At 40.2% G+C, this 23,422-nt stretch overlaps 1 protein-coding gene across 11 annotated transcripts in view; it reads left to right on the forward strand.

Moving 5' to 3' along the window:
* The window catches only part of Inpp4b (inositol polyphosphate-4-phosphatase type II B), a 796,958-nt gene that overhangs the window by 499,516 nt on the left and 274,020 nt on the right, over window positions 1-23,422 (forward strand). For 10 of the 11 annotated variants that reach the window (XM_060393235.1, XM_060393232.1, XM_060393233.1 and 7 more), the window contains one exon: window positions 19,517-19,567. The exons of the other annotated variant lie outside the window; for it this stretch is intronic. In XM_060393235.1, the coding sequence (XP_060249218.1) occupies window positions 19,517-19,567 (51 nt within the window). The remainder of the gene's footprint in view (window positions 1-19,516; window positions 19,568-23,422) is intronic. 11 annotated transcript variants of the gene reach the window in all.

A 23,422-nucleotide genomic window follows, 5' to 3' on the forward strand; every position in this document is an offset into this window, starting at 1 on the left:
ACACAAATAAATTACTTTTTAAGGATAAAATACTCAAACAGACATCTTTGCAAAAATGAATGCAGAAGGCCAACAGATATAGAAACAGGTGCCCAACTTCAGTAATTATCAAAGAATGTACACAAAAATCAGATCACTTCATACTAGAGATAGCAAGTGTTGGTGAGGATGTAGGGGAAAGAACACAGCCACACCATTGCTGGGAGGAATGTACGTTTGATTCATTGTGAAAAGCGATATGGAAGTTCTTCAAAACATTACAGGTGAAATTTGCATGGATCCAGTAAGTCTGGAATTTGCATGGATCCAGCAGTCCCATGTATTGGAAGAAGTAACACCAACATTGCAGTGGAATAATCTGCATTCTTATGTTCTTCATAGCATGATAGCCAAGGGTCAGGAAGAATTTATGGATAATATAATGGATAAATAAAAGTACACAAATATAATGAACAATTATTTTGACAAGAAAATTATGTCATGTGCAACAACATGTACAGGTCTGAAAGGGCCTTAAACTCCTAAAATACATCAACATGTACAGGTCTGAAAGGGCCTTAACCTCCTAAAATACATCAGGCAGAGGATGATTGGACCACCTCACTCACTGAAGCAGCCTCAAAACATCAAATTAATAGGGCAGCAGATGGATTAGAACAGTGAGCATCACAGGCAGGGGAAGGAGAGGTGGGGAAATGGTAGTCAGAGGCACACATTTCAGTTATAAGAACCTTGAGTACAGTGTCGTAAATGTAACTAATGATTCTGGACTGTATTTAAAATTATCAGGGGTGGGGAGCAGATCTCAGATGTCCATGAAGAAATCTTTTCAGGTGGTGACAAAAGGGTAGCTTATCATTATTTCATAGTCTGTGCACACACAAGCATCATGTTGTATAGTTCTGTATTTATCAAGTGCACCTCAACAAAGGTAAACAAAGGCAGTAGATCAAATGCTGTAAGTGCAGTATGTATAAAAATAAACCAAAAGGGAAAATATGTTAACGTGTAAATACAAGATGATGCAATCAAGTTCTACAGTTGACTTTTATGATGTTTATGGACTAGCCTTTCTCTTTTTATACTTATGAGAACCTTACTGTGATGGAGCACAATACATATTTTACCTTATATATACATAACAAGAAAATAAATATATCTTAACTGTTGTTGTTTTCATCTTCCTGACATCCACAATCTGATAAGCAAGGAAGGAGCAATCCATTTGTTCAGCAAACTCTTCCATTTTAAACAAATGAATCTTTTGTTGCAGGGATTCTTAGACTTTCATAAGCGTAGGGACCACCTGAATATCCTGTGTCACAGAGTATAATATTGTAATCCAACCAACATAGGCCCAAAGGGGTCTGCATTCCTAAGACCTTCCTAGGTGATCCCTGGACTGTCACCCACAGACCCCACCTGGAGCAGTGGGAATAGAGAGGACAGATGTAAGGCACTTGCTAGCCAGCTCAGGTTGCTTTGGCATGGCCCTGCTCAGCACCTCTGCTCAGGATGCTCATGAATGGCTTCTCCCATGCCACCAGACTCTATTTCTCAGGTTGCACTGTCGGTCCTAGCCTGTGGCTTTAAAAGGTACTAAGTGCAAATGGCACAGAAAAGAAAACATTGAGTGTAGGTACACGTTTGCTATCAATTGAGAAGAGAAAGACTGCTGGGTTGTAGTCCTTCTGCAGTCTTGTCTAATCCTAATACCCATTTGCTCATAAGTATACATTTATTTGGGTTGAACCATTCTGCTCTCACTTAGATTTTCATGCCAAAGCATGTCTTGCCTTTCCTCTGTCTTTACCAGATTCATGCTATTCCTCTTTGATAAATTTAGATGTTCATTTCCCAAAATTTATTGAGAATCAGTTCAGCTTGTTTTAAAATTAGCATTTGGTAATTTTTCTATCCGTTGTTCTTTTTATGAATATTGCGATATCCCATGAAGGCTACTTACTCATTCAACTATCCTTACAAAACCTGTTCTAAATGTTTACCGATACTTACCTTTTCTGCTTTATTTTAAAGAAAAAAAAAAGAATCTCATTACGAGTTATAAATTTTCTTCCCCTGAATAAAATCATCTGATATCCCTGAAACATGGTAACATGTTCAACAAGGCAAAAGTAAAACCCACAAGCTTGAGTGGGGCAAATTACACTAGTGTATTTCAGCTGTACAAGAACTTGCCTTTTCTTCTAACAGCGATATTATCAGTGTGGTCAAGATATTTAAAAAGGAAGAAAAAAAAAAAAAAACCAAACCCTCTGCTTAATTGGTAAAACATTCCAAAATTCCTTAATGGGATATGTTTCTATTCATTTGGACTCTCATCTAGAAACCATTTATGGACTGGCAGATTCTGAATAATTTTTTCCTGTTTTCTGGGACCTTGAGTGGGATTATTTTTCTAAACATGGCTATAGAACATAAACTGTGGCCTGCAAAGCTCACAATTATGTACTCCAAAGATACAGAAAATTTTGAGGCATCCAGCACTCACTGTCAGGGCACTCAACACTGACCCTGCAGCCCAGATATGTCATGAGACCAGTTCTCATAAGCCAGATGCTTGGAGTGTGTGCATTTCTTTCCCATGACCAAACTTTCCATTGTTTTTAAACGAATTCTCCAATTAGGAATCTGATTGAGCAGATAGTGCTGAGTACATCTTAGCTAGGCATCTAGGCTTTACTGAGCCTTAATTTAATTTAAATTATTGGTTTTGGAGACATGATCTTATCTTGTACCCAGGTGATAAAAGATAAAAAGATTATACATTAAAATGTCCCTGCACGCTAATTTTTCCATGTCAAAGCCTGTGGTAACCACAGCCAGTCTCATAATACTCAAGAATCTTGGATATGACTCACAGACCTCCTCCAACTAGAACACACTGATCCTATAATGGAGTGTGTAAGAACCTGTTTATGCATAGTCTCTGCAGGAACCCCTGGGCTCAGATTTTCTTGGCTTTGTTGGTCTCCTTGTAGGGCTCCTGTCCCCTTCATATCCTTCTATTCACCCCTGTCCCCCTTCTTCCATAAGGCTCCCTGCACTTTGCCCAAAGCTGTGAATCTCAGCATCTGCTTCAATCCCGGGTTGAGAGGAGCCTTTCGGAGGACCCTCTATAGTAGGCTCCCATCCTGTTCCCTCTCTTCCACCCCTGCTGGTGTCTATCCTGTTTGCCATTCTGAATGAGATTTAAGCATCCTCCCTCTGGTCCTCCTTTGTGTTTAGCATCTTTAGTTCTGTAGATTTCAGTATAGTTATCCTATATTATATATCTAATATTCACTTATAAGTGAGTGTATATCATGCTTGTCTTTCTGCTTCTGGGTTACCTCAGTATGATATTTTCAAGGTCCATCCATTTGCCTGAAATTTTCATGATTTCCTTGTTTTTAATCGCTGAGTAGTATTCCATTGTGTAGACGTACCACAATTTCTGTATCCATTCCTCCAGTGAGGGGCATCTAGGTTGTACCAGATTCTGGCTCCTAAAAAACAAACAAACAAGCAAAAACAAAACAAAACAAAACAAAACAAAACAAAACAAAACAAAACTGCTATGAACACAACCAAGTACCACGCATAGAGAGGACCTAGATCCTCTGCTCACATGTAGCTGATTGGCAGCTCAGTCTCCATGTGGGATACTGAGTAAGGATAGCAGAGGCTGCCTTTGTCATGAACTCGGTTGCCTGTTCTTTGATCAGCTGCCTCTAGCGATTTGGCCTTACCAGGCCACAGAGGAAGATGATCCAGGCAGTCCTGATGAGACTAATAATCTATGGGCAGATGGCAAAGGAGGACTCCCCCTTTCAGTGGACTAGGGGAAGCAGGAATGTAGAAAAAGGAGAGAGGTACTGGAGGGAGGTGCCTTTAATTGGAATATATAATGAATAAATTGTGAAAAGAAATTAAAGTTAAAAGTTTCCAATAAAAATTAAATAAATTAAAAAAAGAATGAGCTTGTACAAACTCAGGAGAGCTGATCACACATATCTCTATCAACCCAATAGCTGGTAATGTCCAGTCAATAATATGGTATCTCTAGTTGAGAGTGCCACAGATAGATAACAGATAGTTATAAAGTTCATAACTTTCTAGCCCCAGCCTCTGAGAGCCAATGTTAAACATTTAATGCATACCATTGCTCTTACAAAATAGTTAAAAAGGGTTAGGAGCTAGAATCTTTGGGAAAACTGTCTCTCCCTTTCCCTATAGCTATAGATTTCCAGTAGTTCTGAGGCTTGTGGTGAGACTGGGTGCCCAACTCCTCTCTCCTCTCTCCAACTTTAGTCTAGTTTAGGCTTGCACAGCTTGCACAGCTGCTGTGAGTTTGTATGTGCAGCTGTCCTGTGTGTCCAGAAGACAGTTGGCCTTGTTGCCATCAGCTGCCTCAGGAACTTACATTCTTTAGGAGTTGGGGAACAGGGGACGAATATCATTTTAAATGCCATATTTAAAACTTTCAAAGAGTTGATTCCCCATAGTAGCTACTGCTGCTCCTGCAGTCACCACCCCCAAGATGGTTATTCACACATGCTGAACTTGGCAAGTCCACCAAGAATGTCTTCACCAAGGCTTTGGCTTAATAAAACTTGGTTTGAGCTGGGCAGGTGATTACGATCACACTATGACAATTCTCGGGATCTAAAGTGACTTCTGTTACAGCCTGGACACTCTTTGTGTGTGTATATGTATGTGTGCGTGGGGGGTGAGTAGATGGGAGGGTTGTTTTTTGTTTCTTTGAAGTTTTGGTGTTTTTTTTGTTTTGTTTTGTTTTTTGTTTTCTTTGTTTTTGCTGTTTAATGGATACATTATAGAGTGTTCCCTTTTGTGTGGAATCTGCTTTCCCCCTTCAAATGCCGTAGTTAACATGATTTAAAATAAAACTTTAATAAAATATTGAAGCCTTAACAAACATGTTCAAAAAATGAAATAGAACATTTAAAAAGGAAAAGGAAACAGGAAAGAAGTTAGGATTGAAACCATTGAACTTCACTCTCTGCAGCTTCATTTAATCAATGAGAATGAGGAGCACCATTGACTAAGATGTTTTTGTTCTTGACAGTATCATAAGAAAAGTCACCATAAGAAAAGAAAGCAATAAGAAAGCACACCTTGTGTAAAAATGAGTTTGTGACAACCTTTCTTATTTTTTTTATGAGTACATTGCCCAGTGCATTGGATTTTAGAATTCTTTAGGATGCCTGAACCCATTCCTTGTGATTCATCAGCTCTGAGGCAGCTAGAACACTTGAGTGTAAACTCAACTCGAGCACAAAATCACATAGCAGAGACTTTCAAACACTTGAGTTTTTTTTTTTTTTTTTAACGTTAAGCTTTTGATTTCAAGTGATATAGTAAAATCCTTAACATATGAGAAGATATAGTTTATAAAACTTTGTGGTTTGGATATCCAGGCCTATTTTGGCATTTGTTAAATATAGTTTACTGAAATTGACCTGCTTTGTACACGTGTGCATGCGCGCGTGTGTGCCTGTGTTTGTGTGTGCTCGGGTGCGCACGCATGCTCACACACTTCTGTGGCTCTGACTGACTGTTACTTTGTAAACATGGAGGCAACCTCAGTAGATAATGAAGGAAGCTTGTCACAGGGCTAGCGCTTTAAGACAGTTGAAGCATTCCTCCTCACTCCAATTGCCAGGGACTGGCATAGCCAGGCACAGAGCTGTGTCCACACATTTTTCCCAAGTCCTGTTGATAGGAATTTGGTACTACAGAGGAGTTGGCTTTTACCTTGTGAGCTCTGTCCTTTATTTTATGTCTCTCTGCATGTGTCACTGTTCCCCAATTATGTGAGAAATTATTTGAGTCCTTGCTTGCTGATACCATCCCAATGTAGAAGAAAGCATCAGTTATGTTCAGTGCCATTGTAGGGTCATGCCCAGAATATACAAGTCCTTCCACTGATATTCTTATTATAAGCTTTCACAGGTTATTATAACAATATGGTGGCCTCAGTTTTATACTTTCAGGAGGAGTGAATTACCTCCTTTTCTAGGTCACCCACTTCTGAATATTCCTATTTTTAAGTGCTGCGCTATTAAAGCTACACTATAAATAAGATATAAACAGTGTATCATTTATTATTTAGTGCTAAAGTCACTTCAATATTATTAAGATAGGTTTGTGGCTCTCAAGCATTATTTTCTTCAAGGGTGAACACAATCACATGCCCAGGAATTTTTATACTCATGTTGTTTTCTGTCAGTATCAGTGTGCTTTGTATAAATATTTGAAAACTACTGACTCAAGAGAACTCAATGGTGAGTTTCCTAAAACCTGCATACCTAGCTTGATCCCAAATCTAGAAAAAAAAGAGCTTAGCTATCATTTGACTCCCATTTGTAAATGGCTTCTCTCTCGTCTCCTTCCATGGCTGACCTCTTGCCATCTGTTCTCCACATATTGGATGCTATTTTTGAAGCATGAAAAAAATCACCTCACATCTTGGCTCAGAACCCTACCAGCATTTGCTCTCGTAATTGCAATATGAACCCAATGTTACTTTGGCTCAGCCTTTCTTTGACCCTGCTTCTTGCTCCCTCTCCCTTCTTCTCTTTGAATTACCAGTCCTTTGGTTTCAGAGTCTGTGCTTTGTGTTTCCTTAGCCTGCCGAGAAACTATTTTTTCTTAGTTTCCACCGAGTTGGGACTTTCTCATTAGAAATGAGTTAAAGTCAGAGAATCAGAGTAACTTAGATTCCCTGGAGCTGGCGACATAACTTCAATTAGTTACACGTAACAGTACTGTGCTGTTTCACTGTTGTACATATTTGCTCTATTTTGATGTTTTCTGTGTCTTCCTGATGCTCATATGTGATCCATAAAGAGATGGTTCCTTGCTTGTGACTATGTTGCCTTTCCTCAAAATACACAAAGACACTAAAGCAAAAAGCAACCAAGGTCAGGGGCACTGTGGTACAGGGTGGGAAGCTCTGTGGTACATGGTAGGGATCACTGCAGTACAGGGTGGGGATCACCACCATACAGGGTGGGGATCACCACTGTACAGGGTGGGGAGCGCCGCCGTACAGGGTGGGGAGCATCGCCGTACAGGGTGGCCTGGGGTATTAGGTTCCTGGAGTATCTGGGTGCCTAGTGTTTTCAGTACCTGTGACAAATACATACCAACCCCTGACGGAGACTTTGACACAGAAATTTTCTCTAAAAGGACGAAATTGAACCAACACTGAAGCCCACGTGCAGCATATTTCTCAAATACTGGGTCTCAGGACCGGTCAGATGTTATAAGTTCTTGAGAGTCTTAGGGACTTTTGTTTACACATGTTGTGCTAGCCATGGATACTTCCCACATTAGAAATTAAAAGTCATAACATTATTTATTTATTTATTTATAATTTATTCATTATATATCCTGATTGAAGCTCCCTCCCTCCTCTCCTTTCCCCTTCCCCTAGTCCACTGAAAGGTGGAGTTCTTCTCCTCTGCCATCTGCCCATGGTTTATCAAGTCTCATCAGGACTGCCTGGATTCTCTTCCAGAACTTTCAAAGCCCTTATTTATGTAAAGTCACAAATAATTAGTCTACTATAAGTTAAGCTACACACATTTGAAACTTATTATAGGAAAACAAAGCTGTTCCAAGAAGTTTTCAGTGTGTAAATCTCTTTAAATTTTTATCAATAAGGAAAGACTGTGCACACAGTGCAATCTTTTTGACAGTATAGATAGCCCATACAACCTTCTGAATACCCTATCGTATCCTGGGCAAAGAATGAGAATCAAAAGGCTGTTACTGGCGTATCACTGTGGACAGTTTTGACCTTACATATCCCCTGATTGGATCACACTTGAGAATCGCAGTCCTCTGGTTTGAACAAGGATTGCTGGACGGACTAGAAAGATGGTTCAGCCTTAAAGGCTAGGTTCACACATAAAGTGTAAAGAATTGCAGGGATCTGATGTGCTCCCGATGTCTACATAGTGTCAGGGCTGAAGCACAGGCTTAAGGAGCAGCAGGTTTATGTTGAGACACTGCTCTTCCCACTCATTAGTCCTGTCTTAATGGAAAAGAGTTTTCTTTTCTTGCAAATTGAAAGATAATGTTTGGGCCTCACTTTTCTCCCAACATATATTGGAAACAAAGAGCCATGCAAGAAATGTCTGTGTGTAGAATGATCTAGTAAAATGAATGAGAACATGACTGTGGCATTGACTCATACATTTAAACACTTTTACAGGTGATTATAAGTAGTTGTGTTGAGACCTATGGACCAAAGGATTAGAAGGTTTGGCAAAATTCCCACAGAGAAGGAAGACACTGGGATAGTAGAATCCAGCTAATGGAATAACCCTTTTTGCCTGGAAAAGAATGCAGTCTTGTTGACTAGACGCCTTGGTAGTACTTCCTTTCTTAAATTAACCCTCTATTTTTCTAGTTCATGAAAAAATAGGCTATATAAGTATATTAAATAAATCATTTTTCAAAAGGGCTCTGTAATTTCTTGACAAGAATAAACAAAGTATAAGCTGTAAATGACCATGAGGAATGCTTGGGCAATGCCTACTTTTTTTTTTTATGCTACCTAGAAATTATTTTTTCTTACATTGTTAGGGCTAATGACCTATAGGAGCAACAGATTAATAGACACTTGCTTGTGTTGATATTACTGTTTTCTGTCTAATGGCCTGTTCGTTAACTCATGACTATAGTCTTAATTGAAGGTTGTTAATATGTAAGGATGGATGGTGTTTTTGAATCTAGTAGTATGATCAGTTGTGTCTGTTTCTATTCCCTAAGGCTAGTAGAGTTATAGTTTGAAAAATTTCATTAAGCAGCCCTAGGAAAGCCCATTAGAGTTGACATTATTCCTGACTCTGAGAAGACACACTGTCATGGGCCAAAGCCTTCAAAAGCAGACTGTCTAACATCAGACCTACTTCTTGCTAATGAACTGATGTGGACAAATTACTTTGATTTTCTAAAACCCAGTTTTCTCACCTGCAATAATATTGTACTATGTATCTGAAATTAGCATATGTGTTAAAATTAGCATATGTATCCATAAAATAATTGAACCTGAACCTAACTGTATTTGTTTGTTATTTTTTTAAACTTTGCTTTTGCTCTCTTGATTCACCAACCAAATTATCTTTTTAAAAGGTATAAAGTTCTCAAAAAACACATCAGAAAGCACACAGGTCTAGTGTGATATTAATGAATCAGCCTTAATGACTTTTTCCCCACTTTTCAGAATGGTGACGCAAATATTTTTGTATGTTAACATTCTGGGTAAGAATGGGGGGCATATGGAATTACCTGTGGAAGGAGATCTCACTGACAAACTCTTGAATTGAACTGGGCTCTATAAATACTTTATATATAAGTAATATCCACGCGTGAGTTTGGAGTTGTGTGCCAGTTTTCTAATACTATTAAAATACATGTTGTCATCGGTGACTCACCAGCACTCTTCACTTTGACCTTAGGTGAAGCAATGGATATTGGCATGAGCATATGGAGGAACAAGACTGCCCAACTCATGGCTGGAAAGTAGAAAATAGGAGGAAGAAACAGGGACAGGGTTTCACTTTCCCCTTCAGAGGAGCACCCCAAAGATCTAAAGCCATCCCATTAAGGCTCACCTCTTGAAGTTCCCACTACAGTCTCATAGAGCCAAGCTGGGTACCAAGCCTTTGATAGACAGGGATATTCCAGGCACAGACTACAGCAGTGAGTCAGCAGGACGGGGGTTCTAACATCCAGAAAACAGCTGGTCAGTCAGGCTCCAGCTATTGTCTTCAGCACCTGTGGGTCCAGCTTTGAAATACGCTTTCACATTGTGAAAGGGCATTATACTTTATTTCCATTTTAAATGTTTAACATTTCTTAGTACTTAAAGAAAATCTGTTGTTTTCAGCTGTGCAGCTCTTGGGAGATTTGTTCTTTTTGATTTAGGTAAATGCACAGGGCAGGACTTGGCACATACACACGGTCGAGCAAGACAGTGTCTGGAGGATGCCCACTCCAGACAGTTGTGATGGTGTCTGGAGAATGCCCACTCCAGATGGTTGTAACAGTGTCTGGTGGATTCCCACTCTCCTAGATTTGTGATGGTTTCAGGGAGATGCAGAAATAAAGCACAGGGAGAGACGGGTAGAACAGCTATAGAGAGGCGTCTTTTACCCACAGGATGGAATCCTTTCTTATTTTTAGCAGAATGTGTGCATCTTCCATTCACAGCCTGCAAGAAAAAGAAAATACCTGCAGATGTCTTACTGTCCATATTCTTTCACCTGTGTGCAATAGATCTCTCCATCATTTGAGAGGGAAATGGAATAAAATGTAGGTAACAGCAGGGACACTCAGTTATAGGAGTCTGGAGCCCCATCACAGTCAACATTAACCTGACGGACCACATGCCTCCTGAGTGATCCCTAGACTTTAGTATCATAGCATGTTCATAAAGAGAAAGTAGAAGTCTTAAAGAGCCAGCCACTTAATGTAAAGGGACTCAGCCCCTAGCGAGCTGTGATGTGAAAACTGTAGCCTTAGAGAAAAAACAAAAAACAAAACAAACAAACAAACAAACAAAAAAACCCATCTTACTTACATGGAATACATCCAAACTAAATCTGTGCTAACAGTTGCTTTTATTCATATTTTTCCTTGAAGTCTTTGTGTTCATATAATTTGGTACAATGTGTTTTGTCATTTCAAAGATGATTGCATTTACCTAGTAACAACCAAGATAGCCTATCACTTTCAATAATTATTACACCATTTTGGATGATATTCAGGCTTTGGGACAAATGATATTTACCAGAAGAGCAACTTGTAAATACGTATTTATAAATGGTTTTTGAGATTTTTCAATGAACAAACTAACATATAAGGGCATCATTTTATTTTATTTGGCAATCATACTTATGGACCTTTATGAAATATAAGTTTGTTTGTTTGTTTGTTTAATCACATGTTGGGAAGACTTATTATCTTTCCAACAACTTCTGAATATTAAGAACTTCATAGCATGCATGAGACCATGGGTATACTCTTTAGTGTCACACACACATTCATAAACAAACATACACATACAACTACAAACACACATACACACACAAACTCATATACACACATACACACACTATGTTATACAAATTCTGTTTGAGTATGATGTGAGGAGGGAGGCAAGCAATATTCTGACTACACATAGAGTAAGAGCCAGACAGATGACAAAATTCATACATTTGACACATCACCAAGGTCTGTAAGCAGGACTGATCAGCAAGAGTAAATTCCAACTATGGACATTTTTGTATATTGAGGATCAGCTGAGCCAAGGGCTCTATCCCGCATGGAGGAAGACAAATCGGTAAAGCCTTCAATCTCTGTACTGGGTTAAGTGAGAAATGAAGACATTAAGGCTTTCATGAATAGCTTTTTTTTTTTTCATTAAAAAAAATCTGATTTACTGATTCTCATTTCAAAATTCTTTTCCTGAATTCTTCCTGTAAAGTGTGAGACTACAGAGACAGGCAAAGGATGAGAGGCAGAGAAAAGCAGAACAGATTCTACGGTGCCTTGGAAACTAAGAAGGACAAAAAGCAGGATAGCTCAGAAGCACAGAAGGGATGTGAGTTGGCACAGGAGGACAAAAGGGCCATTTCTCACCTGGAGGCATCTACAGACCCTGCTGGAACTGCAAGCCTGAAATATCAAGGTTTTCCTGAACAGAACACCAGTGCTGGCACACACAGAAGTCTGCAAAGATTCTGGGTTGCATGTGGTGCTGAAATGAGAAACTTAAGACAAAAGAATGAGAGAGAGAGCTAGAGAGAGAAAGAGAGAGAGGGGGAGAGAGAGAGAGAGTGAGAGAGAGAGAGAAAGAGAGAGAGAGAGAGACTCAAATTCCAGGCTGTTCTTATGCCAAAAACTTTTCAAGATTATAAGGCAGTATGAGATATAATGCTTTTAAAGAGATACATTGTTAGAAAGTCCTGTGCTTTTTTAAGAGTCAAGAAACAAAGACTAACTCTGATCTCAGTTAAATCTTGGAAAGTCATACCACACAAAACCAGTGTCATCAGTAAGAACGGGCATTTGTGCAATAGAACTTGGCTTTTTCATAGTCCTAAAATCAGGAATAGAGGTGCTGCTAAGGTCGGGCTCCTGTAGGACTCTCTTCTTGCCTTACAAGTAGCCAATTGCTTGCTGTCTTCTGCACAGTGTATACCAACGTCAGGTCTACTGTTCTGCAGCCCTAGCCCTTAACGTAGTCATCACTAACAGTTTGTTCTTCAAGCACAGTCATTTTCAGAAGTACAGAGAATAACGGAAGGTATCCACATATGAGTTTGGGAAAACAGTTCAGCCAACAGTATCAAATGGTACTGAGAGCCCAGCATCATTCTGTCCCAGTGGCATCTCTGACTTAATTGCTCCGCACTCCCCACCATAAACACTTAGCAAAGGACAAGCATATGCTCTGTGCTAGGAGGCATCATCATACGTTCTGTAGTTACTTAACATTTAGAGTAATCACTAGATAAATTAATGCTTAAAAATAAATCCTGGGACTGAAGAGATGGCTCATTGGCTAAAAGAATACTGCTCTTGCAAAGGACTTGAGTTTGGGTCCAGCACAAAAGGACTTGAGTTTGGGTCCAGCACACATAATGGGTATCTCACAGCTGTACCATGTAGGGTTGGGTGGTAGCTCAGTGGCACAGTTCTTCGTTCTTACCTAGTGTGAGGGAAGCCCTTGGTACTGGCCCCAGAACCACAGACAGTAGGCAATATATTAATGCATACATATGCCAAATTTTCATGTAATTTAAATTAATATTCATGGCTAGGTATAATTATAGTTTCTTTATCAGTTTTAATAAGTCTGTTTTAAATTAAAGAGAAAAGAGGTATTTTGAAGACACCCAGTCCATTCAAGTAAGCTTGCAAGAGGAAATAGCCTTTTTTGTTTGTCTGTTTTAGTTTTTTTATTTATTCACTTCACATCCCCCCTCCCTCATCTCATCCCAGTGCCACCCTTCCTCTCTGTTCTTCCCAATCTTCCTAGTCCTCAGGAAATTCCTCCTCCCCTATTAACTGACCCCAGGGTAACAAATCTCATCAGGACTGGCTGTATCCTCTTCTTTTGTGGCCTGGCAAGGCTGCCTTGCCAGTGGGAAGTAATCCATGAACAGGCAACAGAGCCCATACTAGAGACAACCCTTGCTCTCCTTACTAGGGAGCCCACATGGAGACTAAGCTACCTATTGGCTACATCTGAGCAGGGGCCTATGTCCTTTCCATGATGGTCCTTGGTTGGTGCATCAGTCTCTGCAGATACCCTGTGCACAGATTTGTTGCCTCTGTTGGTCTTCTTGTGAAGCTCCTGTCTCATAAGATCCCTGGATTCTGCCCAAAGTTTGGCTGTGAGTCTCGGCATCTGCTTGGATGTGTGGAAGTCTTTCAGAGGACATCTATGGGCAGCCCATGGGCATGGACTTTTTCTCAAGACAAAGATCTGTGTGAGAAGAATTTGGTACAAAGAGTTTTCTAGTGCTTGATTTGAGCACGGAGGAGACCACACAGCAAGAAGTGCAAATGGGAAGCCTCTGACATTTTTATTTCTCTCAGCTGGAAGCCATCTAGAGAAGGAGGCCTCTGTTCTAGAACTATGTAGGACACTCAGTTCAGCTTAGAGCCCATGGATATTTGGAGGCAGATCTTTCACAGTGGAGCTTCTGAATGTGGACAGAGGCAGCTTGGCCCTGGATGTCAGCCTTGTGATATCTTCCTGGAGAAGCAGTAATGCCACACCTGGAGTTCTGACAGAACTGCAAACAAATCAGCACATGATCTTTTAGGCAGTTAGGCTTGATACACTCCTATGAAAAGTTCTACTGCCAGTTAATACGGAGATGTGCTGGCTAGTGGCCATTAGCTGTTAAAATTTTCTGTCATGTGATTCTTTAGAGACTTGGCTTTCTAAATCTGCTGCTGGTATGCTGCCAGATAATTTGGTGACCTGAATATTGGCTGTTAGATAAAGGAGACAACACAGAGGCATACTGTACCCTCTTGAGACTACCTCCTTACCCCCCTGGTTTCAACAGACATTTCTGACATATTGCATTGGTGGAGTTGAATTAAGGGGTTACACCTGAGTGAAAGGGGTCCTGAGATACTTCTGTACTGAATATTAGTATTACAGACATTTTGTACCCATCATAATCTCATGTTTCAATACCAATGTAGTTGTGTTTCTCCTCAAAGTGGAGTAAGAAAATGTCAACACTTACAGAGGTCTAGAGCAGCATTTATGTTAGGAAATAAAAACTGATTCTATATTCAATGCACTTCCAAATGCATCATACATCACCAAGCTGGACCATATTCTCAGTGGAGGATAGAGGCTCTTTCATGAGTATTCCTCCCAGATAGTCCCCAACTTTCCCCCTCCAGTCTACCTGTGTCTAGCTAGAGGCAATGGCTCTGTCCTTACCTACCAATGGACAAATGGACACACCTGAGGTACAGAAATGCAGCCAGGGACACAGACTCTGACCTTCTCCTTTACTGGCTCTGAATCTCCAGTGTAGTCAACTGCCAAAGGCTTAGTTACTTCCTCAGCAGTGGAAAATGCAGCATCCACATTCTATATACCAAGATCCACTGGCTTCAGGAGTTTTTGTCTGTAGATATGAATGTGTTATGTTTACCTACTACAGTTATATCCTGAAGCTCCTGGAGGTTTTGAAGTTAGCAAGGTGGTCTGCAGGGAGCCAATGTGAGAGTCAGGGTTACTCGTCAACTGCTGGCATATGGTTATCATATCAACATTTACCTATGTTTATCATTTCAAAGCTAAAATATATGAACCTTGAACTTCTGGGGTTGACACCGAGGAAAAAAAGACAGGAAAGCAATTTGCTTTACATGATCTTAGGGTCTAAGCAAGAAGGCACTCACAGTGTGGACATGCATTGGGTCATACCCATAACCTGGTCTGCGTTGGTTTATTTGCTGTTATAAACCTCTAGACCCAAGCCAATGGGCTTTGATCTCTGTGTTCTGGAAAAATTCTGGGAGAGGCACATGAAAGACAGATCAGATGAATGGGGAGGAGGTCCCCCCTATCAGTGGACTTGGAAAGGGGCACGGTGGAGATGAGGGAGGGAGGGAGGGACTGGGAGGGAATGAGGGATCGGGACATGGCTGGGATACAGAGTTAATAAAATGTAACTGATAAAAAAATAATAAAATAAAAAAAGAAAAAAAAGTAAAATAAAATAAAATAAGAAAAAAAAGAAAGACATTTAGTAGGAAAAAATGTAAATAAAAACAAAAGGGAAAAAAATGAATTCCCAAGGAAGGCCATTAATTTTTGGGAGGCATGACATGGTAAGGAGCTAGAACCTTCCAAATAGTACAGTAACATCCGTGGTTCCATGTTTTCTTGATGTGGAGGCCACATTCTGTTTTTTCCAGAACTATGTTATCAGTAACACACTCCTGCTCTGTCTAACATCCTTGGTCCTCTGTCTTTCACCTGTTTCCCTCTCACCTTAATCCTTTCCTGCTCATTTATTTCACTCCCTAATGTCCCTCTCACTTCTTACCTCCTCTTTCTAGCCTCAGAACAGCCCCCAGGCTGTAAAGGACACAATACAATGACTTGTACTAATCTCATTAAGAAAATTACCATAGCCCAAAGTTTGGCTATGAATCTCAATCTGCTGGGTAGAGTCAGAGGAGAGGCCCTCTGTGGTAAGCTCCTGTCCTGTTCCCTGTTTTCTCCATCTCCCGAGGTCTATCCCATTTGCCTTTCTGAATGAGGATTGATCATCTTACCCAGGGTCCTCCTCCTTGTTTAGCTTCTTTAGGTATATATATTTTAGTATGTTTATCCTATATTTTATGTCTAATATCCACTTATAAGTGAGTATATACCATGTGTGTCTTTTTGCTTCTGGGGTACCTCACTCAGGATGATCTTTTCTAGTTCCCACCATTTGCCTGCAAATTTCATAATTTCTTTGTTTTTAATTGCTGGGTAGTTTTCCATTGTGTAAATGTACCACAATTTCTGTATCCATTCCTCAATTTGGGACATCTATGTTGTTTCCAGATTTGGCTACAAATAAAGCTGCTACAAACATGATTGAACAAATGTCCTTGTTGTAAACAGACCTGGAGAGGACTGGAACACCACAAAGAGAGCAACAGAACAAAAAAAAAAAAATCTGGACCCAGGGGTCTTTTCTGAGACTGATACTCCAACCAAGGACCATTCATGGAAATAACCTAGAACCCCTGCACAGATGTAGCCCATGAAGGCTCACTCTCCAAGTGGGTGTCCTAGTAAGGGGAACAGGAGTTGTCTCTGACATGAACTTGGTGGCTAGCTCTTTGATCACTTCTCCCTGACGGGGGAGCAGCCTTCCCAAGCTACAGAGGAAGACAATGCAGACAGTACTGATGAGACATAATAGACTAGGGTCAGATGGCTAGTCTCCTTTCCCAGTCTACTGATAGGACATCCACCATCAGTAGACTGGAGAAGGAGCAGAAGAGGGAAGGAGTGCGGGATTGGGAAGGGATGAGGGAGAGGGCTACAGCTGGGATACAAAGTAAATTATAATAAATTAAAAAATTTAAAAAATAAATAATAAGAAAAAAAAGAAAAGAAAAAGAAAGCTAATATAGACATGGAAAGGCAAGGCTCGGAGCTCTTAGAACTTGGGATGATTCCTGTGCCTTCATGAATAGCCTCCCTGATTTTCCATTGCCTAGAAGAAGTATATAAGAAAAAAAGTGCCAATTGTATAACATCACAACCTTATAGATTGTGGAGCCCAACCTATTTCTCCAAACCTATTTAGCTCAAGTAACCTCCTTGCAAGCTCCCTGAAGGACCCTTGGGAGCAAACACTTTGCCAAGAAAGTAGGACTTTAACAGACATACGACATAGGACATTAACAGACAAAAGGCATACTTATTGCCTTTTATGCTTTATGCTTCATTGTGTCCTTCCCTGCTGACAACCCCTACTCATCTATTACAATCCTGAGCACCTCCTCTCTGCAGCCTCCCCTGATACCCACAGGCTTAGTAGTTAGTGTCCTTTCTAAACATCTGTAGCAAATGCTCACATTTCTAATGTAGCACTTACTATATTGTACTCAGATGGCTTTTATTTATTACAGCCACTAGACAGGAAAGCCCGAAAGAGAAGAATGGGCCCCTAACACTGGCAAACCACTGTTCCAGCAATGGAGAAACGTAATAGGTTACATTATATGTATGAAAAGTGGCACCATGACATCAACAGTACCAACTTAAACATTTTAAAATTGTACAACCTTGCACTTAACCTTCTATTATTCAAATAAATATAAAGTTATTTTTTTCTGTCTTCCCCTACCCCTTCTCTTCTCCCTCTTCACACATAAAAACACACATACACAGACCAGCATACACAAACCAGCCTCTGATACCTTTACTTTTTTATGTACATGACTTGGGACATAGAATCTTCTTTCTTCTGCAGCTTATCCATATTTATAAGGAATAATAAAAATCGCATGAATATAGGAGTTTAATGGAGCATGCTGGAATTGTTAATATTATTCTAACCCTGTCTGTCTCATATGCACATACATATAATCTAAATCAACTTTTTTATGCAATCCTACTCATGTTTTTGTATCCCCAGTTTCACTCTTCAATTTATTTTTCAATACAAGTACATCCTTTTTGAGAATGTTAGTAGTTAACATTTTGCAAAAGAATTCAAATAACACTCATACACCCACATATATATTTACCAGAATATATATTAATATAAATATTATATGTTTATTATAGATAAGTAATTAATTAATAAGAATATTGTATAATTATTTATTACTATTAAATATATAATTAATGTATATTAATGTATTGGTATATTAATAGAACATATAATATAACTATGTATTCTGGTTACTGTAAAGAGAGAAACAGCAACTGAACTTATGGATAATTTTATAAAAGGAATGCATGCATGTGCGCGAATCCACACTCAATATTTACATAGTTTCCCCATCTTCCGAGGGTGGCTGATGGCTCTCAGATATGGAGACTGAATCATGACCTTGGCTAAGGAACAGTCATGTAGCCACCAAGGCAGCAAACTTTTAGCAAGGGTGCTTCTACCAAGCATTCTGAGCTGAGTGCATTCTATGCATTGTGCTGTTTACTCTACTGGAATCTTTCCTGTCATTTATTTTGTGCCGTGGTAAACTGTTTGGTGGTGTAACGCCTGAAACATTGTGCAAATGGTCTGTCATAAGAAATAAAGAGCCTCGAGCTGGGAATCAAAAGGCATGCTCTGCCATAACTCATGGCTTTATTTGGAGATGGAAACTATGTTAAAGATTGGAGGGCCATAGAAGATGTATGAAGCTTTTTAACACTGGTAGAGATATAGTAACCACCCCTTCCTACTGGGACCATTGACACGTTATCAGGTCATATCAGAACCTCAGGGATTCACAGAGCTGTGCTTCTAAAGGGGTTTTGTTAGAATGACCTCACGAAATGTTTTCCACAGCATACTTCAGGTCTCTTCATTTATTCACATCCCTCCCAGCCAACCCTTGCTCTCCAGTTAAGCAGGGCAGAGTTTGATATTTTCCTATATTCCCTTAACTGTCTCATCTTATCTTTATTTCAAAGGCTGTCATGACAGTCACATTTGTTCTTGCTTCCTCTTCTCTTATCTGAGAAAGATGAAAGATAATCTCTCTCTCATTTGGAACTTTTTATTGTTCTTAGGAGAACTAGGCTTAACTCAGAAAATCCAATTGCAGGGATGAGTACAAATAGTTTGAAAATACTCCCACGACTCTAGTGGAAAACATGGACAGATAATCACCACTCTGTGAATGTGCATGTCTAATTGCTCAAAGGGTTCATGTTCACGTGGCGTGTTCATGTGGCAAGCTTCTCCTGGTGACTGGATTTTGACCCTTTTCCCATCAAATTGAGACCTGCTTTTCAAACTACTTCAGATGTCATCTTATCACAGGACCTAGCGTTTTCTCAGGAAGGGAAATCTGTAAGGAGGTTGGATATTGGCTGTCATTCAGAGAATAGTTGCCCAGCATGCATGGTATGCTTTCTCTACACCAACTCTAACATTCCTGAAGAGTGAATGGAAGTTCATTTGTGAGGATATAAAAGTGAGTCACCTAAGTCCAGGATGTGTGCTCTGAGGAGATAGATGGGTGAGGATCAGGTGGCCCTGCCTTGCTGGAAAAGTCAGGAAACCTCAGAACTGTAAAAAGACAGCTTTACTGCACTTCAGTGGACACTGAGGGCGAGTCTCTTCATTGATGATTAACTCAAACGTTTGAATAGACTGACGTTATCTGAAGAAAGCAAAAGGCCAGGACCTGTGTGAGACTTCTGCCCAAGTTTCTGTTCTGAAGTCACCTAGGAAATGTTTGTTTTTCTCCATAGATTCGAACCAGTGTCCTTCCGGATCACAAGGATCCCCCGCCAGAAGTTGGGGTAGGTGCTTGCTATATTTCCAAGGTACACAGGTCATTTGTAAGGTAATGGTTTGGATTCTGACTGACTTCCTGCCTACCTGGTAGCTGACAAAAGCAATTAAATTAGCAGGGTGTGGTTACTTGAGGAGCCACCTTCTTTTTGTTGTTGAATCGAGTAGAATTTATCTATTGTTTCCTGAAATAACCCATTCTCAAATGAGTTTCATATTCAGTTTAGATAGTGAGAGATGAGTCTGGACATTGTCCTGCAGGTAGCTGGATTGTACTTGTAAGGCAGCACTCCTGAAAACTTGGGGAGTTGGAGGTGTGAGCTGCAGCATCAGAGGAAAGCAACAGGGAACTAACTAGTTGGCACAGGCACAGGATGTGGTGTCTTCTTGCTTCCTGCCATTACAACACTAGGTTGTGGATCAAGCAGCAGGCTAAATGTCTGTTCAGAGCAGGGTTGAATACCCACTGAGGTTTCCCTGTCACACATGAAGCATTGCATCTCCAACCTGTAGAAGTTCAAAGAGCATGAAGCTACCAGGGGTGCTAGTTCTTCCTGTTTAGCCAAGGCCAGAGTTGGTGGTGGCAGAATTTGAATAGACAGCCCTGCAAGGAAAATCCCTTGGGTCTCTACCCTCAGAGAGGAGTCAAGCAAGTGGAGCTGAAGGCATTGAAAGCCTGTTTAGAAATCTTTCAGGAACTTGGCAGCCTTCTTCCTTCCACTGAGTGTGAGGAGCCCAGGAGTAGGTGCTATTCATTCCTTCTCATGGAAAGCAGCCGCCTGGCAACATACCAAGGGAATGTTTCAAAAACACACACTGAAGTGAAAGTTGCCTGAACAGAATGCCAGTTACCGGAGTAGCCACCAGTAGGACAGGAGAAGGAAGGGCAGGTGGGCGTGTTCTCTCTCATTCCTCCTGGCTTCTCAGAGGCAAGATGAAACACTTCCATGACGAATGCTGTCTTCAACATACAAGATGTGACACAGGCATTATTTAAAAATGTCCAACAGTCAGGTTTTTAGACAGTTCAGAGAAACAGATCAAATTAATTGCATTGGTAGTTAATTCACTAAATACTATATATTTGTAAGATATGATCAATATAAAACAAAGTTCTAGTCCATGCTCCTTTTTCCATGCTAAGTCTTCTAAGCGCTGTGGAAATGAAAAGTTTTATGGATTCCTCTACTTGGAGTGGCCCCATTGTCAGATATTAAACTAGTAGCTACTGCGTTTGGGCGGCTCTGTGCAGCACTTGGACGACCTTTCCAGCGAAGGCTTTATGATGTAAACCTTCATGGTGGAGGGTTACTGGCTTGTGGTACTATAAGTGCTTCAGCATCTCAGCTGGTGGCCTTAGTAGCGATCAGGGGAGTCACTCTGGACAGACAACATGAGGTTTCAAGTCTGGTGAACTGTCTGTCTATATATAGCATGGTCCAAGTCCCTACAGAGCACAGCAGGATAAACTTTTGGCTCTAAACTCCCTGTGGAGAGATTTTAGGATTAGCCATTGATGGCCTCTCTTTACACTCTGGCTATTACTCTCTAGCCAGCTGAGTGGTTGAAATGACATGCTATATGTTTTCATGATCATCTTCCCCAGGATGATACTTGTGAGTGTTGCATTATCGTGAACAGGCAAGGAAGTTCAGAGCTATGAACTGTGCAAACCAAGAGCCTGTCACGACAGGGAATGTTGCCACCTGTGCTGGAAACTCAGGCACTTTTCATCCTCAGATGAAAAGATGCTCAGAATAGAAGCAAGAGACCAGAGTTCCCACCTGGTCTAATGTGGCTTCCTGACAGGTAACTGCTGTGGCTGCGTGGAAGAGGCATCAATCTTACAGACTTCAGGCTTTCTCCTCCTTACAGGCATTGCTTCAACAAGCTCGAGCTTCTTGTAAATATTTCACATTTTCTAATACAAATCTGAGCAAATTGGAATCATGGGAAATATTTTCTCAACAGTAATAAATGTGTAAGATCTCATTGCCTTTAAAATGTCTTCCACTTTTTATCTTATTTAGAATTCCTTCTGATTTGTATTTTTCCTTTCACATATATATTTTTCTTTTTATATTGCAGATATTGTTCAACTAAATAATGATAATCCTCCTCCTCTTCCTCTTATTCTCCCTATCTTTCTCCCCTCTTTGTCGTTTTTCTCCCCTTCCTCCTTTCTCTTTTTCTTCTCCTCCCCCTTATCCTCTTCTCCACGCCATCTTCTTTTTCCTTTCCTTCCTACTTCAAATATTCTGTTTTTCCATAGAATTGAGGTGGGCAGAAGCCTGCTCTGAGGCACAAGACCCACAGCTGTGTCATCTCAAACCCTGTCTTAGTGTTGATAATGCACTCTGCTTTTCTCATGGAGTTACTAACGATTTGTCTGGATTACTTTAAGTTTAAAATAATACTGTGGGTCATTAATCTTTTGCATTAACATCATTAGCTGTTTTCCCCACTCTCTGTGAGTACTCAGAAAGAGAGAAGACTGATTTTTCTCTAATGTGTTCCTTTCTAGACTGTCCAGTGAGTGCTCACATAGGTGGATGGTGGGTTCTCTAATATGGGGTTGGTGATTGGGAGGATCTTTGTTAACTTATACTGAGGTAAAATAAACAAAAATGAGAATAACAGAAACCTACTGGAATGTAAATATATAGGCAATTATACTGTTTGTTGTTACAATGTAAAACAATTATATACTATTTTTAAAATGGAACCTCAGGGAACATAATGGAAGAGGGGCCAGAAAAACTGTAAGAGCCAGAGTACCAGGAAGTCTGCTATATAACTTCCTGTCTTAAAAATGTTCCAAGGAGGACCTGAGGGAGGATACACATTTCTCATTCTGAAGGGCAAATAGACTAGACACTGGAAGTGATTGAAGAGAGTGAACAGTATGGGAAACTACCTGAAGTGACATCTGAAAGACTCCACCCAACAGGGGAGTGAAGCAAATGTTAAAACTCACTGCCAAACTTTGGGCAGAGTGCAGAGAGTCCTAGGAAAGAGTGAAGGAATAGAAGGACTCAGAGTGGACAGGAGCTCCATAAGGAGACCAACACAGCCAACAGGGGTCCCTGCAGAGCCAGATGCACCAACCAAGGACCATGCATGAAGAGGACCTAGGCTCCCTACATAGATGTAGCCAATGGGCAGCTCAGTCTCCATGTAGATTTCCTAGTAAGGGGAGCAGGTGCTGTCTCTGACATGGATTCTATTGCCTGTTCTTTGATCACTTCTGGTGGTGGTAGTAGTGGTGGGGCATTTGGCAGGACACAGAGGAAGAGGATGCAAACAGTCCTAATGAGACTTGATAAGCTGGAGTCAGATGTTAAGGGAGGAGGGCTCCCCCTTTTCTGAGAAATAGGGAAGGGGAAGAAGGAGAAAGAGGGAGAGAGATTAGGACCAGGAGGAGACAAGGGAGGGAGCTACAACTGGGATGTAAAGTGAGTAAATAATAAAAATAAAGTTAAATTAAAAAAAAATGTTCCTTAGAGAAGACTTGAACAATGACAAATCAACAGGTTTGATAATATGAAAGATCTCAGATTCCCACCCATAGACAGAACTACAGAGAGCCAATGACTGCTACTGTGAGAAGAGTTAGCTTTTCCAGGCATGAGCCTCCTGATTAGAGATCCAATGCAAAGTCAACTCTGAAAACATATGCACAGAAACAATAAAAATAAACTCAGCACACACACAATTATATATTGTATTCATGTATTTGCCCATATATTACATATAATGCACAAATACATAATACATAATAATAAACATATATGGCAATAGTTACTTTATTTATTTATTTATTTATTTTTATTTTTTTTATTTTTTTTATCAGTTACATTTTA

The sequence above is a fragment of the Meriones unguiculatus genome, chromosome 10 (genome assembly GCF_030254825.1).
Source record: "Meriones unguiculatus strain TT.TT164.6M chromosome 10, Bangor_MerUng_6.1, whole genome shotgun sequence".
Classification (NCBI taxonomy): domain Eukaryota; kingdom Metazoa; phylum Chordata; class Mammalia; order Rodentia; family Muridae; genus Meriones; species Meriones unguiculatus.